This window comes from Triticum aestivum, chromosome 3B, assembly GCF_018294505.1.
Source record: "Triticum aestivum cultivar Chinese Spring chromosome 3B, IWGSC CS RefSeq v2.1, whole genome shotgun sequence".
NCBI lineage: Eukaryota > Viridiplantae > Streptophyta > Magnoliopsida > Poales > Poaceae > Triticum > Triticum aestivum.
In genome coordinates this window covers 591,785,014-591,801,564 of record NC_057801.1, presented here as the reverse complement: position 1 = coordinate 591,801,564, position 16,551 = coordinate 591,785,014, and the positions used below count along the sequence as shown (strand labels likewise).

The following is a 16,551-nucleotide window of genomic DNA, read 5'->3' as shown; positions in this document are numbered from 1 at the left end:
TTCTCTTTTGTTGTTGAATCGGTTCAGTTCTTGCCCTCATATTGAAATGAATCAAGATTGATAAGGAGTTAGCTAATGATGTTTGAGCATGTACTTTTTTTGAGTGTTTATTTATTTTCGATTGGTATCTATGGATTGATCACAAGCCGAAACATGGTTGGACCTCAAGTAGTCTAATCACCCCCCCCCACCTCTAGACATACTTTCGATCCTACAGAAACTTGCAAAAGAAGTAAAACATGGGTAGTAAGGGAATTAAGCCAAGATAAATATTTCTCTAGACTCATATAAATATGGGGAATTTAATAAAAATGGTTTTGAGGATTTTTTTAGCGGAAGTAAAAGTCAAACAAGTTGAATTTAATCCAATATGTTTGAATTTTGAAACCCATTTATATGAACTCCAAATGGGTTGAAATTTGAGATGGTGACTCTACACAATAAATGTGGTTTATGGGCAAAAGTGGAACATTTATAGTGCAACTAAAAATGCAACTGAATTTTCCTATTTCCATTTGAAAGAGAAGTTGAAAGTTGAGTTTGAGGATTTTGGAAAGTTAGATGGCGACTTTCTGGAAGTGACCAAGATATTTAGTTTGGATTGACACAAAGTTGACATGAACAAAAGAAAAATGAAAAACACTCATTGCATATGCATCCATAAATTTATTGCAAATAGCAAATAGATCCTTGGGGCCAAATATTAGCTTTGGATTGTTACACGCGCTTAAGGCAGTTTCAATGGCCATCACTTTTGAAAAACTTTTGTAATGTGTTGATCTAACAATTATTGTGCTTCTTTTCTTTCTTTTCTAAAAATCCATGTGCCGCCGGATCCATCCCCCCCCCCCCCGGCTCCCGCGTCGTCCCCCTTGGGCGACTCGGGGGCGACTAGGGTTTCCCCCGGCGGCGCCACCCCCCTCCAGCCCCCCTCCCCTTGTCGCCACCAGAGGTACGCCGCCTAGGAGGCTGCCGATGAAGGTGGCGGCGAGGCTCCCCGTCGCTTCATCCCTCGGCGAAGGACCCTGGACGCCGGGGCGGCGGCCTCGGACGGCGAGGTGGCGCCACCTTCGCGCCAGGTGGCGGCCGCGGGATGCGGCGGACGGCCTCCTCAGCAGCTCGGGCAGCAAGGAGCCGGCAGGAGGTGGTCGTGGCGTGGGCTTCTTCCATTCCAGATCTGAAGGTCGTGCTCCTCTCCTCCTCTGCTCCACCCCCCCCCCCTCCTCTAGCGGTCCGATTTGTGGCTTTGGCTATCAGATCCAGTGCTAGCGGGGGGATGGTGGTATAGGACTGCGTCTAGGGTAATCCCTTGGCCGGTTCTCCGGCCACAGTGGCGACGGCGCGTGCGCGCGTGGTTTTCTCCCTGGAGACGCCGCTGAGGACTTGTTCTTGCCACCCCCGTCCTAGATCCCGGGTGAAAGTCCAAAACTCGTCCTGGGTTGGGCAGCGGCGGCGCCCTGCGCGTCGTTCTCTTCTTGAAGACGCCGCCTAGGGCTCTCTGGTTCTTCGGGAGAGTGGTTGTGAGGTTGGAGAGTGCTCGTTGACGGCGAGCCCAAGGGGTGATTTTTCTGTGTAGGGTGTGTGTTCCTGCAGGTGTATGCCTTGATGGAGTTTTGCTCTGCGGTGGCAAGGTCGTGGTGTGTCATGGTGGCTCTGCTCCTGAGCCGGGTTGGAGGGGGATAGGGTTCCTCTTCCCGTTGACAGCTTCACGACACGCACCGCGAATGCCTCTCTCCTTGTGCGGACACTGGAGCGGCACCTGGTGCTTCCAACTTTCGCCCCTGGTGCTCTGAAGTGCTTCTTTGACGATCCTCCCGGCAGCTTTCCTTCTGTTTCTCGGTGTCCAAGGAAGGTGGCAGTGCAGCGGATGTAGTGTGTCTTCGGTGTGGCGAGGACCGATAGTTTTCTTGCTATGGTGTGTCGGACGGCGCTTGCTCTAGCTCTCGGGTGAGCTCCCAATGATCCGATGGTGCGGCGCCTTCAAGCCTAGGCGAGAGGATAGGGTTCCTCTTCGGCGTTGGAAGACATGTGCTCGTTTTGTTCGATGCTCCATGGTCAGGCGACCCTCAGTGCCTCCATGCTACTGACTGATCCTCGATGCTTCTTTGGTGCCTGCCTTTGGTCCCGGGGTGCAGCGGGCTTCGACATTACTTGCAGGATTTTCTCGTGTATTCTCTTGGTGTGCAGTAGTGGGCGTTGCGTTGTAAGCTGCTCAGTCAGCTCCCATGTATCTTTCGGTCGCTCATGCTTGGTGGCCTTGTGTAATCCTGGCCGGTTGATGGCTTTGTTAATTCAAAGTCGGGCCCTTTCTCGAGCCTTCGTTCCAAAAAAAAAAATCCATGTGCCTTTTCTCTTGATGAATGACAACCCATAAAATGGCCATCGTACACCCCAAACCCCCTCTCCTGTGTTGTTTTTCACTACAACATGATTGGCGTGAGCTAGGCACTCCAGCATGTCCAATTCTTTTCCATGGGATGGCGAGTCTCGGGTGGAGCTCCATCTTTGTGATAGGCAGTTCAGGTGTCCCCTCCCCAAGCAGCCTTGAGGACCCGCAGAATAGCAGAGCAGCTGGAGGTATCCATTGAGCAGAGCTTGTTCAGGCCATTGCTTCTGATTCTGCTTTTATTTTTCTACATGTTACTAAGCTGCCTGCTTGTACAGTTGTACTTCAGACCGTTCCACAAAGCAATAGAGAGTTTGGAAGAGAAACAGGAAAAACACACTCGTTAGTTTACTCAAGTTACATACCTGTACATTTTCAAGCCTGAAACTGTGTACAAATTCAGGCTAAAATATGCCCACCTTACTCAACCGATGTACTACTTCATACTGTTCCACAAGCCATAGAGAGTTTGCACGCGAGAGACGCATCAAAAACACACTCGTTAGTTCACTCAAGTTACATACCTGTACATTTCCAAGCCTGAAACCGTGTACAAATTCAGGCTAAAAAATGCCAACTTACTCAACTGATGTATACATACTAACAAGTCAAGGGAACCAGCAGAACCAGAGAAGAAGAAGATGAGCGCCCGACAGCGTACGAACATTTTCGATTCCCAATCCCACGGTATATATATGAACATTTGCTACTCGACCCCTTCTGTGAAAAATGTACACGAGCCCATCGTCGTCGTCGTTGCGAGCGGCCTCGCACGCGCGCTCGATCGCTTGCTGTTCTGTCGCCGATCGGCCGGCGGCTTCCTCCACCAACCCGCCGTCTCCTATAGCATGACGTCGCGCCGTTTCTTGGGGTTGGCCCCCTCGGGGGCCCCTTTCCTCATCATCGCCACGAACTCGCTGTAGTCGATCCTCCCGTCCTACACAACCACGACGAGCTTTCAGACCATCATTTGGCCAACGCACGCACGCATCCATGCATCCACCATCAACAAAGAATGAATACACTCGTTAATTACGTTGTCGGCGTCGACTTCCGACACGATTTCATTCATGTCTCTGCCGTCCAGGAGCCCCTTCTCCCGAAGGGCCTGCTCGAGCTCCTCCTTGGAAATGTAGCTGCATGCGGCAGCCATGGCAAGGCCAAGAATGAGTGAGTTCACTAGTGTGTATGTCTGTCGATGAGGAGAGAATGTGAACTTGTCAGGTTACGTACCCGCTGTTGTCCTTGTCGAAGTACTGGAAGGCGGTGTAGAGGTGCTCTTCCCGGTCCATCCTGTTCATGTGCATCGTCGCCGTGATGAACTCCTCGTAGTCGATCGTCCCGCTCCCGTCGGCGTCGGCCTGGACCAGGAAATTAAAGCTCAAAACGCGCCGTTCCATGGACCTACAGTAGTAATTAATGTAGATAGAGAGATTTACGGCTTCCATGAGCTGCTCCACTTCGGCCTCCGTGAGCTTGGTCCCCTGTTTTCCCAGACCCTTCCGGAGCTCGTCGACGGTGATGGTGCCGCTGTTGTCCGAGTCCATGCTCTTGAACATCTCCTTGAGACCCCTGATCTCTTCCTCCGACAGGCATCCGGCGATGACCTGCATACCATGCATGCAATGGATCCGTTCAGTTCACTTCAGAAGATGGAGGTTCAGTTGTGCACTGCTGCTAGTTCGTGAATAGTAAATCAGAACCACGGACGAACCCTTAGCGCAGCTTTCTTGAACTGGTTCATAGCCTTGAACTGCTTGAGCCTGTTCATGACGGCGTTGTCCAGCGGCGTGTCAGGCGCCTCTCCGTCTTCCTTGATCCATGGATGGTCTGAACACCAAAACCACAGCATAGGATCAGAATTCAGTACGTTAATAGAACTGCTCGCAAAAAATACTACTCATAAAAAGGCAAAGAGATGGGCACGCACTGAGGACGTCGTAGGCTGATATCCTTTTCTTGGGGTCAGAGTTGAGCATCTTTCTGACGAGGTCCTTGGCGCCGGGCGAAATGCGTGGCCATGGGTCGCTGCTGAAGTCGATCTGCCCCCTCAGGATGGAATTGAAGATGCCGTGCTCCGATTCTGGAACACCAAGAAAATCCCAGTCTCGCTACCTTAATTGATGCGTTTCGTTTAGACTGTTATTAGGGGGGGATTAATTAGATTAGAAGACGACTCGCCTGCCCAGAAGGGAGGGACACCGCAGAGAAGGATGTAGACGATGACGCCGACGCTCCATATGTCCGCCTCCGGCCCGTAGTTCCGCTTCAGGACCTCCGGCGCGATGTAGTAGGCGCTGCCCACGATGTCCTTGAACACCTCCCCTGCAACCAACAATGGCGCCAGAATTCTTTCTTCAGTAACGAAGAAACGGTTTCATTTGCTATTTTGCTTGGACAGGAAAGAAGAAGAAGAAGAAAAATGCATGCATGCGCGCGTGCGTGCCTTGCTTGTAGAAGACGGATAGCCCGAAGTCGGTGGCCTTGAGCGGCGCGTCCTCCTCCTTGCTGAGCAGGAGGAAGTTCTCGGGCTTGAGGTCGCGGTGGATGACGCCGAGGGAGTGGCAGGTGTGGATGATCTCGACGATGGTGCGGAGCAGGGCTGCGGCGGCGCGCTCCGTGTATTTGCCCTTGGCGATGATCCGGTCGAAGAGCTCGCCGCCGGCGCAGAGCTCCATGACGAGGTGCACGGACTGCTTGTCCTCGTAGGCGCCCTTGAGCTCCACGATGTTGGGCTGCCCCGCGAGGTGGTACATGATCTGCACCTCGCGCCGCACGTCCTCCACGTCCTCCTTGGTGGACAGCTTGCGCTTGGCGATGGTCTTGCAGGCGAACTTCTGGCCCGTGGCCTTGTGCGTGCAGAGGCTGGTGATCCCGAACTGGCCGCGGCCAAGCTCCTTGCCGACGGTGTAGATGCTGCGCACGTCCTCCATGGGGCGGCCGAGAACGGGGCCGATGGCGGCCGGCGGCTTGTTCTGGGCGGGCGCGGAGGAGGGCGAGGCGCCGCCGGCCTGGACGGAGGCGCCGGCGCGGCGCGTGGAGGGGTCGGCGGCGGCCTCGGGCTCCGCATCCCCGGATCCCGCGCAGCAGTTGCCCATGGCGAGCCGGCGGGTGGGCGCCGGGGAGGTCAAGAATGCGGGGGATGCGGAGCCTCAGGGGGAAGGCGACGCAGCCGGCGTGGAGGTTGTATAGGGAGCGGTGGGCAAGGAGGGAATAGCGGGAAACGCAACGGCCTCCCCGCCCGCTCCCCTCCTTGTGTTCTGTTTGTTGCACCTTGCCTTCCCCGTTTTGGAACCAAATATGCCTTGGTCCTATCTTTTTCTTCCTTCCTTCCTTCCTTGAGAGAGGAGAAAACTGGGAGACTCTCGTCCTGCTCGTGCGTGCGTGGGTTGACGAAAGCTAGCTAGGAAAACTGGGAGACTCTCGTCACCCTCGTCCTGCTCGTGCGTGCGTCCAAGCCCAACTGATTCGTGCGCTCTTTTCTGGCTAAATGATCAGCTGTTGTGCACGGTGCACCTCCGATCCGATCCCGTCGCTGCGCTGCGTTACACACGCTGACACGATCTCGGCCACTTTCAGTTAGGAGGGAGGATGCAGAAAGGCAAAGTGAACCAAAAGTAAGAGGCAACGCACTTGGCATTTGATCCGTTTTCGATATAGCCCGAGGTAGTGGATGGACACGAACACGTAAGGCTTTTTACAAAGGAATCTGATAACGCCCGATACTAGCACACGGCAAATCAAACGATTCCGATAGCAAGTTTAGTGACGTCAGGATGGCAACTTTAGTTGGCAGGCACGGTAACTTCGTGCTTGAGTTTATTTTCTGACAGAAAATTACAGTGTGTGTCAATTAACTTGTCATCCTTGCGTCACTAGAATTGCCATAAAAATATTTGATTTGCCATGTTGCTCGTATCTGACATCAGGTACTTAACATTTGGGTTTACGAAAAGTACTATGTTTTGTTTGGGATAGCGGATGATCTAGGAATAAAATGAGGATGGCCACACTATAAAAAAGGGGAAAAAAAAGGAAATCTACCCAATCCAATTATCATGTAACATGCGGAGAAATAATAACATAAAAAGCTCAATCAAGTCTCGCGACATTATTGTTCAGGAAATATTCCAAATTTGCGAAATTACGATACAAATACTCTTACATGAAAAGTACACACATAGAAAATTAAAAACATTTGTAACTCTCCGTTTTTGCATTGCCATCAAAGTTTCAACTATGTCATCTTCACTTACTTTCAAAAACACACCTCATTCAAATAAATGTCAGTAAGCAATAGTTCAAGGGATCATCACTCGTAGTAGTTATCAATTTATTTTTCACTAGATTCATTGCAGAATATACTCTTTCAACACTCATCACCACCGGTAAGATCAATGCCAACTTGATGAGTAAGTAGACCAAATCATAAAGATCGTTCTTTTTTGTTTCAACAAGCATAATAGAGAGCTCACCAATATATGAGGATGATGAGATCCAAAGGTATGCTTTTGTCTCCTCTCCTCTGAGCCCGCGTCGACGGCCACCGCAAGCCCGCGCCGGCCACCACTCCGGTGCCGGCGCCCACCCCCACCCCACCCCTTCCTCTCTCTTTCCCCCTCCGAGGCGATGGCCTCCCGCGTCTCCCTCTCGGCGTCTTCTTCCTCGGGTGACTCCACACCGGCGCGCCCCCGTCCCCAGTTGCGCTCCACCGTCGTTGTGCCGGACGTCCTCGGCACCGCCTTCGGGCCAATCGTGCATGGCGGGTCGTCCGGATCCGGTGGCCCGCTGGTCGGTGGGGACGTGTCGTGGCAGATCAGCGCGGCCGCCAGGATCGGAGCCCTGGCCGTCACCCCCCCCCCCCCCCCCCCCCCCCCCCCCCTGGCAGGCGCTCCCCGCCGTCGGACCGCCACCCCCTCCCCGCCAGCCGCCCCCCGCCAGGCTCACGGATCCCGGCCGCCCTGTTTGGCTGCTGCTACAACGGTGGCGACCCCGGCCACATCTCGATGAAGTGCACGAACGCCACCAAGTGGCTCAGATTTGGTGGGGATGGCCACATCGCCCGTGGTTGTACGCGGCCCCGAAGCCTGTCCCCCCTGGACTAGTCGCGCCAGCCAGCGCCGGTGTTGCGTCAGCGGCCGGCGGCTCCTCCCCTCCCCCCCTCCCGCCTCCCTCGGTGCTTCCCCCGCCACCCCCGGGCCCTCCCCCGCCCGGCGCCCAGCGGCTGGGCCGGTCTTGGTGCCAGGTCGTACGTGAGGAGTCGGTGGACAGCGTTGCCGGCCCGAGGTTCTCCGTCCTGTTCCGGCACGCGATGTGCGCCTTCCTGCTGTGGAGATTGTGGATGATGATGGGGTGGAGTGTTGCTTCTTGGAGGAAGGCGAGGACTTGTGGCAGATGGAGGTTGAGCTGTCGAGGGCAGTGCTCGTCACCGTCACTGGCAGCAGGCCTACCATGGATTTGGCCTCCGCCGCGACGGCGCTGCACGTGGAGTTCGGCATCGGGCCTGAGGACATGTCCGTCCGGGCCTTCCAGCCGGAGGATTTCTTGGTCTTGTGCCAGAGACAGTCTACGCGCGACAGGATGGTTCGGCAGGGCGGACTCTCTCCCTCGTCGCCGGCCGGCTTCTCGCTGTCCCTGCGGCTGTGGATTCGGCAGGCACAGGCCACGGCTGCCTCCCTGTCCTACCTGGTGCCTCTCAAGCTCGTCGGCGTGCCGGCGCACGCGTGGACTAGGAGAACTGTGGATTCGGTGCTGTGTGGTCTGGGTCTGGTTGTTGGCATCGCGAGAGCACGGCGAGACGGCACGACATGTCCGGGTTCAAGGTTTGGCTGCGCACGCACGCGCCGGACTGTGTCCCTAAGCGTCGCCGGCTGTTCATCGAGGAGCCCCGCAGGAGATGTTGTGGTGGATGGTCGAGGCCCGCCCGCACTTTGGCTCTCTGGTACACCGTTCATATTGTCAAGCTTGCCCCGACCGTGGTGGATGAGGACGAAGACCCAGAGCTGCCACCCCCGCGGCAGTCGTCCCCGCCGCCCTTCAGTGACGATGGGTGCCCGATGCGGGCGCTGGTGTGGAGCGCCATCTTGCTGGCCTCGGTTCGGGAGCAGGGTCGCCACCTTCGGCTGGGGCGGTTTCTTACTCCGTGTCGGCGCTGCTGGCGTGGCAACAGGGCGTTCAAACTAAAGTGGCTAGTCGTCATGACATCAGCGGCCAGGATCAGCCTGGCACCTGCCAAAGTGCCCTAGGCGTGGCTTTGACCGTGGACGTGGAGGGAAGGCCTGTGGACCAGGACTTCCAGCTGGGAAGGGTGGATGCCATGGAGAGCGTGCCAGATTCTTCCAGACCGGGCCAACCCGTGTCGTCCTGCGTGTCGGGACAGGGTAGCGACCATGCAGAGGGTTTGGTGAGGTCACCTGATTCTGTGACTCTGCCGCGGTGGAGGACGCACGCTGTGGGCTTGGCCGCTGCTTTGGGCCCACCAGCGCAACAGCTTTTGCAAGCAGACAACTGTGTGCGTTTCGGCTCAGTGGAACTCCACGTCCTGGATTGGGCGGCAGAAATCACATATCTGACCTAGGCAGAAATCAAATCACAAATTGATCTGGTCACAAAAAAAATTCACTCTGCTGACCCTTTGGTGTGGCGCCCGACAGCTGGGCGCCACATCCTACTGTGCAGCGCCCTTCCCTTAGGCGTCGCACATCCTGCCAGCGTGGTAGCCCTGGTCCAGTTGCGGCCCCACACGCACCTGTGCAGCGCCTAAGAGCTAGGCGCCACACACCTGTAATGTGCAGCGCCTAGCTCTTGGGCGCTGCACAGTCTGTGTTCCACTTGGGCTGGCCCCACCCTCTCTTCCCTCCCACCCCCACCCCACACACCCCCACCCGACCCAAACCCTTAGACTTGCGGCCCTCCTCTCTTCCTCTCTCCCCCCTCTCAAATCCTTCTCAAATCTTGCAAATCCGGAGTATTTGACCGTGGATTTCGAAGCCAACCCCTCCCTTAAGGTAATCTCCTTCGATCCCCTCGTTTTCATCCATAGGAATTGTCACATTTGCTCAAATCTTACTAGTTTGGGGAAACCCTAGATTTTGATAGGATTTGGAAATTTGTGTTGAATGATGTTATATTTCTTTGCTAATTTGGGTTGTTTAGGCTTCCATAGTATGCTAGGGTTAGGGTTATGTGTGTTTGATGTTGGTGTTAGAGTTATGTTGGTGTTAGGGTTGTGGTTATTGTTATGTGGGGGTTAGGGTTATTAATTCATATATATGTTAGGGCATATGTGTGCAAATATTTTTCTTAAGTATTTAGTTGATATATGTGTGTTTTTGATTATTGTAGGGATGGGGAGAACATGTGTTTATGTTCATCATGTGGATAAAGAGGCCTTTTTGAAAGGCAATGTTGAGACGGACCCGGATGAGCTTGACATGGTGTTTGAGAGTAGTCCTAGCTATGCGAAGCTTTTGAAACAAGTGAGGAAAGATTTGAATTGGATGGACCCAAGTGACGTTGTTGAGTTCGAGGGAAGGCATAATGTTGGTTTAGGAATGCACATCCGTTGGAAGACAATGCGTGTGAACTCCGAGCAATGTTGGGTTGCATACAAGGAGACGGTTGCTGAATCTCTAGACAAAACTCTTGAGTTATTTGCCTCCAAGAAGGTTGAGTCTACTTTGAATTTAGACTTGAACCGGAACCCCTCCCCGTTGGTTGCTAGCACTCCCCCACCCATGAACCAAGATCAAATGAGTGAACCTCAATTCACGCAAGAAGATTGGCCAACATTGAGCCCGACTCCAAACAACCAAAATGAAGGTTTTGAAGGGGAGAATGATGAGTACGAGGAGGATGACAACGAAGTTGACCTCCATGACAACAATGTGGGTGATCTCGACCAATATCATGTGCAAGAGACAATGGACCAATCCATCCCTTTTTCCCGTGCATATGCATCAGACTCGGATGACGATGGTCCTGATGAAGAAGTTGATGAGGAGGGGTTCACACCAAAGGAGGCCGAAGCATTCAAGAAGGTATTCGGGCAGGATCACAAGACACCATTGTTCAAGGATCTTAGTCTCGCGGATGAAGCCGTTGTGGATGGTGGAAAATGCATATCTCTTGGAGCTAGGCCAAGTTCTCACCGTGATTTGGAAGACGGCAAGAACGGGATATATCCCGGTTGTGAATTTCAATCCTTCTTGGAATTGAAGATGTGGCTCGACAACTACTCGGTTACACATTATCGTCCACATAAAGTGGCCAACTCGGACGTGAATGTGCGTTACACGGTCAAATGTGAAGTGCCAACATGTCCAAACTGACGATACACGCGATGCGGAAAATGAAACTCAACCACCCAGTTGCATATTAGTGGGCACCGCATAAGCCAGAGATCCTTATCCCGCAAGCACATCGGGTTGAGGCGGAACTCCGCAGTGTACCCCAAGCTCTCACCCGCGCCATATGGCTGCCATTCCACCTATGAAACAGGGCAACAATGCAAATTTGATAACTATTTTTCAAGCAAGCATGAGAAAGGACTAAAGTAATGACCTCCTTACCTGCTCAGGCGTAATCGTGTCCAACTCGGCAATGTACTTTTGGTACATGAGATTGACATCGTTCGTCATCTCGGAAACGATATCCCACTTGTAAGCCCACGTGGGGCGCTGTAATTTGTCATGTTCGTCTGCATACCAAGGATCAAACCTGACGCTCTTCGGGCGTCCAACAGGCAGACGCTCCCAGCTCCATACAGAAAATAGAAGCAGATTACCACCAATGCCTGCACTAGGTGTGATCCTGCAACACGCATCATCCAGCTACATATGAAAGAAAAACAATGTTAACTTGACAGCAAGCTTGCATTGCTAATGAATAAATGAGTTGATCACAAAACAGACCAACTACCTGTCGGTACAAGTAGGCAAGAGTCGCTGAACCCCAGCTCCATTTGCTATCGAAGACGGTTAACGCCTTCAGCCACATCCATGGAGCGTTCTTGCCAGTGGAGTTAGGAAACAAAATCCTTGACACAATGTACCACATATACACATGAGCATGTGTCTGGATCACATCATCAGTTGCATCCGGAGGGCACGTCGCAAAGTTATTTTGAATCCACGTGAAAGCAGCTCCAGCTGCCTTCCTTTCCCTCTTCTTCTTCTCTTCTCCCTCCTCTACATCATCCTCAGCCTCGGTAGGAGCCATACCGATAAGAGCAATCATCTGCTCGCGCCACCCATCAGAATCGGTGCTCATACATAGAGGCCTCCCGTCGATAGCAAGACCGGTGATCAACGAGACATCCTCGAGCGTCACGGTCATCTCCCTGGTCCGAAGATGGAAACTGTGGGTCTCTGGCCTCCACCGATCAACAAGAGCGGACACCAGTGGAGCGTTCAGATTCAGCGTGGACCGGCTGACCAACAGAATCCACGGGAGTAGTCCTGCCTGCTTGATGTACGGTGTGTACCGCTCATCATAAGGCATGGCAGGACCAGAGACCCCGTGATACCGAATCTTCAGAGGTTCAAGCTTCTGCAAAAAACAAGTAATGACAAATCTTAGGGGATGTAAATTTCAACTAAAGGAAAATTTGCAAAATATTTAGATTACTCATTATTACCTTATCCTTCTCGCGCATCATGTAGGCCCGGTGTTGCACGTCGTAGACATCGTCCAGAAGCCAAACCATCCTTACAATTTCAAACAATAAACATATAAAAGTTCATCTTCATCTCAAATATCGGTATACACTAAACATATAACATGTGTTCAACTACAAGAATCTCAACATCTCCTTCTCACACAATGAATATGTCATATGTGTTCAAATAAACTAAACATCTAATATTTCAAATAAACTCAACATCTAATATTTGAAATAAACTGAACATCTAATATATATCTAAACAAACTTCTCATATATGTCTACAAAAATCAACATCTCATAGTTATCTATAAAAATAGGCATCTCATATATATCTAAAAAAACTAAACAATCTAGGGTTTCAACAACAACAATCATATATTGTGAACTAATAAATAACACTACGGTACTACCAATATGAATACACATCCTAAATCGAGCAAACCAAACAAATCAAGGGTTCCATCAAATCATGGACAAATCTCTAGAATGGCAACAAATTTACGGAGCAAAAGAAAGAGAAGGGAAGAGTTTACCTAGTAGGATGGATTGGGGATCGAATCCACGGATCAAATCTTCAGATCTGAGAGGGGTGTGGGGGGATTAGATGGGGGCGCCACCGCCGCCGCTGCTCTCTGTCCAGAGAGCGGAGAGATGAAGAACTGCCTGGTCGGGCTGGGGCGGCCGCGCTTAAGTCACTGTGCAGCGCCCAAGGGCTAGGCGCTGCACGTCAAAGTGTGGCGCCTAGCTCTTAGGCGTTGCACAGGTGCGTGTGAGGCCGCAACTGGACCAGGGCTGCCACGCTGGCAGGATGTGCGACGCCTAAGGGAGAGGCGCTGCACAGTAGGGTGCGGCGCCCAGCTGTCGGGTGCCACACCAAAGGGTCAGCAGAGTGAAATTTTTTCCTGAACAGGTCAGTTTGTGATTTGATTTTTACCTCAGGTCAAATCTGTGATTTCTGCCGGATTGGGCGCCCCTCCCTACGGCGCATGTGGATCCCCAGGCTGATTCGGGATCACTGGCAGCAGATCAGGCAGGCGAGCAGGCAGTGGCCCCCACCACTTCCCTGTCCAGGGATGAGACATACCCCATGCATCCATTCTAAGAGGCGAACGTGGCGAGTGATGATTGGGAATTAATGGATGCCATGCAAAGTAGTAGTGATCTGCGTACGCAAGTTGGAGGACCAAGTTGGGACACTTTTTTGGTAAGCCTCTCGGAGGGGTTGTTGGCGGCCCTCTCTGCCCAGCATGGCGGGGATCGGTCAGTGCCAAGGGGCGGCTCTCTTATACTCCATGCCCGATCGGTAGATCGTTTGGCCTCCTTTTGCGCGAAGGTCCAGCGCGCGCTAAATCCCATCCTAGCTAGGCCGGAGATCAGGGAGACGCCTGTCGGGGCTAGGAGGCTGTGCACGAAGCGGAACCTTGACGTCACTCCGAGAAGCAGCGTGCGCATAGCCATGAAGCAAGGACGTGGCTCGGTGGCCATGAGGCAGAAACAAGTCATCATGCGGAAGCTGTGCATAGCTAGTGAGGGGGAGGTGATTGGTGAGGCGGCACTGCAGGCCTACGTGGATCTCTTTCTGAGCCCTCTGTCGGATGCGCACATCGCAGCGGTGCTCGCACTGTTTGGCTAGGAGCCTTCTGCGTTGCCATTACAGGAGCTCCCGGCCGGGATGGACGTGGAGGTTTGAGCAGCTTTTGCTGCATTGATGGTGGGCTTTTCCCTATAGCTGGACACCCACTAAAGGTCCTAGTGTGGAATGTACGGGGCCTCAACTCCCCGGCACATCGTAGCTTGGTGTTCCAAGTGGTATCGGCAGCTAACCCGAGTATCGTGTGTCATCAGGAGACAAAAATGGAGTCCGTTACTAATCTTATTGTACGACAGTGCTTGGGCAATAAATATGAGAATCTCTACTTCTTACCTGCAGAGGGCACGCATGGGGGCATCCTCATTGCTTGGGATGCGCTCCTTGTCTCACTCTCTAACCCACATCAGACCAGGAACACATTGACGGCATGTGTGAAACCGGTAGGAGCGTCGGAGTGGTGGACCACTGGGGTGTACGGGCCCCAGTTGGACGTGGAGAAAATTGAGTTCTTGGAGGAACTAGTGGAGATTCGTGATCTTCATGCCGGGCCTTGGGTAGCCCTTAGGGACTTCAACCTTATAGTTAACCCCGAGGATAAGAACAATGACTCCATTAATAGGAGGATGTTGGCGCGTTTCTGATCAAAGCTTAACCGTCTCGAGCTCAAGGAGATGTATCTGAACGGGCGGCGTTTTACTTGGTCAAATGAGCGGGAGAACGTGACCCTGGAGAAGATTGACCATGTTTTCATCACGTGCGACTGGGAGGACCTATACCCTGCATCTTTTCTTTCTGCGATCGGATCGGCGATCTCGGGCCATTGCCCGCTGTTGATGGATTTACATGCGGACTTTCACATGGGGAGGCGTTTCAAGTTTGAGTCCTTCTAGCCGAAGGCGGAGGGGTTTATGGAGACGGTCTCCTTGGCATGGCACTCTGTGCGTGGAGCGACAGGTGGATCGGCAACGTCAAGCTCCAAATCTCCATCGCGATGGAGTTGATCCTGCGGCTAGATATGGCGTCGGACTCCAGATCGCTTTCGTGCACGGAGTTTGACCTTAGGAAAGTGTTGAAGCGCAAGTTGTTGGGCCTGTGCTCGCAGGAAAGGACGATTGCAAGACTATGATCGAGGATGCTTTACTTGAAGGAGGGCGATGCAAACACGAAATTCTTTCACCGCCATGCAAGACAAAGACTGAGGCGTAATCTCATCACGACCATCAAGAAGGATGGGCTGCTCCTGATCGGCCAAGAATCCATCGCGGCTGCGGTGGATGAATACTACGAGGGTGTCTTTGGGGCTGCACCGGAGCGGGGATTTGCGATCAACCTCCAAGCCCTAAACTTGCCGCGTCGTGAGTTTTCGCACTTGGAGAGGCCCTTCACCGAGGAGGAAGTGGAAAGGGTCATCAAATCCATGCCCCTGGACCCGACGGTTTTACTGGTCGCTTCTACGCGAGCTGCTGGCAAATCATAAAGGCTGATTTCATGAGAGCTTTGGAGGCGTTCTACCGTGGAGATATGCGTGGCATGGGGTGCATAAACAAATCCATAGTCGCTTTGCTGCCAAAGGTGGATGGTGCCGAGGAATTGCGGGATTTTTGCCCAGTCAGCCTTGTGCACGGTGCAGTCAAGATCTTCGATAAGGCAATGGCAGTTCGGCTTGCTGAGGAACTGCCTTTTCTGGTGGACAAGCACCAAAGTGCGTTCGTCAAGGGGCGACTACTACATGACAACTTCATGCTAGTTCAATGCATGGCTAGGAGATTGCACACATTAAAGGAGCCCACAATCATGCTCAAGTTGGATATTTCTAAAGCCTTCGATTCAGTCCAGTGGCCATTTCTTCTTGAGGTTCTGGAGCACATGGGGTTCGGCCGGCGTTGGCTCTCCTGGGTTAGTGGTCTTCTGGCAACTTCGTCCACCCGGGTAATGGTCAATGGAATACCGGGAAAGCCAATTTTCAGCTGTCATGGATTTCGGCAAGGGGGGCTGATGTCGCCAATGTTATTCATCCTCATCATGGAACCGCCTCAAAAGCTTTTCGACAAGGCTGGGACGGATGGAATTCTCGCACCTCTTGCCGCACGTGGGCTGGAGCAGAAGGTGTCCATATTCGCGGACGATGTGATGATCTTTCTGAAGCCACATGTTGTAGACGTTGTGGGGTGCCGAACAATACTCCAGGTTTTTGGGATGGCGTTGGGTTTACAGACGAACATGAGGAAGAGCGTTGTCATCCCCATCAGGTGCTCTCAATAGCAGATTCAGGAGGTCGGGGACATGCTTGGCTGCTCGGTGGGAGGCTTTCCATGCAAGTACCTGGGTCTGCCTTTATCGCTACAGAAATAGTCGGCCTCGCAGATGCAATATCTGGTCAATCGGATCGGAGCATGCCTTCCGACCTGGCGGGCATCTTCCTTGCCCAAAAGTGGACGCCTCCTCCTCGTGCTTTCAGTCCTTAGCGCAATGCCAATTCACGCAATGATGCCCATGGAGCTGCCCGCCAAAACTGTCAATGCCATCAACAAAATCATACGTGCTTTTTTGTGGTGCGAGAAGAAAGAGGCAAGGGGTGGCAACTGCTCCGTCGCATGGACGGCGGTGTGCACGCCCAAATGGGCTAGTGGACTTGGCATGCCGGATCTGAGGTGGATGAATATCGCCATGCAGGCACGGTGGCCATGGTTGAAACGATCGGGAGGGGATAGGTGTTGGCAGGAGTTCAAGATCTCGGTGCCAAAGGAATCCGTGCAATTATACTTGGCAGCGACCCGAATGCAATTGGGCGATGGACGCGCCACACTCTTCTGGAAGGATAGGTGGTTGGACGGATTCCGCGTTCAGGAACTGGCCCCGGCAGTATACGATGTCGTGCCGCCTAGGCAGAGGTGTACTTGGATGGTGGCC

General features: G+C 52.9%; 2 protein-coding genes across 3 annotated transcripts; both read right to left on the bottom strand.

Moving 5' to 3' along the window:
• Nucleotides 1–2,849: 2,849 nt before the first annotated feature.
• Nucleotides 2,850–5,636, bottom strand: LOC123071127 (calcium-dependent protein kinase 2). 2 transcript variants are annotated; one of them, XM_044494622.1, is made up of 8 exons: nt 4,833–5,632; nt 4,568–4,711; nt 4,317–4,469; nt 4,101–4,216; nt 3,826–3,993; nt 3,620–3,747; nt 3,423–3,522; nt 2,850–3,323 (listed from the first exon to the last, which is right to left on the bottom strand). In XM_044494622.1, exons 1-8 carry the CDS (start codon nt 5,482–5,484, stop codon nt 3,228–3,230), a joined length of 1,557 nt encoding a protein of 518 aa, XP_044350557.1. In that variant the 5' UTR covers nt 5,485–5,632; the 3' UTR covers nt 2,850–3,227. The 2 variants fall into 2 exon arrangements, with proteins under 2 accessions (XP_044350557.1, XP_044350556.1); XM_044494621.1 differs by having other exon boundaries at nt 3,620–3,993; nt 4,833–5,636.
• A 3,273-nt stretch (nt 5,637–8,909) lies between these two features.
• On the bottom strand, nt 8,910–11,677 carry LOC123067615 (protein MAIN-LIKE 2-like). Its single transcript, XM_044490340.1, has 4 exons — nt 11,306–11,677; nt 11,093–11,217; nt 10,837–10,874; nt 8,910–8,959 (listed from the first exon to the last, which is right to left on the bottom strand). Exons 1-4 carry the CDS (start codon nt 11,654–11,656, stop codon nt 8,910–8,912), a joined length of 564 nt encoding a protein of 187 aa, XP_044346275.1. The 5' UTR covers nt 11,657–11,677.
• Nucleotides 11,678–16,551: the final 4,874 nt, after the last annotated feature.

Excerpts from the sequence above, each read along its gene's own strand:
- LOC123067615 (XM_044490340.1), bottom strand. The coding sequence starts at position 11,656 with ATGAGCACCGATTCTGATGGGTGGCGCGAGCAGATGATTGCTCTTATC. Across the intron at positions 11,218-11,305 it reads TTGCCTACTTGTACCGACAG|CTGGATGATGCGTGTTGCAG; the intron begins GTAGTTGGTCTG and ends TTTCATATGTAG. Across the intron at positions 10,875-11,092 it reads AGCGTCAGGTTTGATCCTTG|GTGGAATGGCAGCCATATGG; the intron begins GTATGCAGACGA and ends CCTGTTTCATAG.
- LOC123071127 (XM_044494621.1), bottom strand. The coding sequence starts at position 5,484 with ATGGGCAACTGCTGCGCGGGATCCGGGGATGCGGAGCCCGAGGCCGCC. Across the intron at positions 4,470-4,567 it reads TGTCCCTCCCTTCTGGGCAG|AATCGGAGCACGGCATCTTC; the intron begins GCGAGTCGTCTT and ends TTGGTGTTCCAG. Across the intron at positions 4,217-4,316 it reads ATCAGCCTACGACGTCCTCA|ACCATCCATGGATCAAGGAA; the intron begins GTGCGTGCCCAT and ends TTTGGTGTTCAG.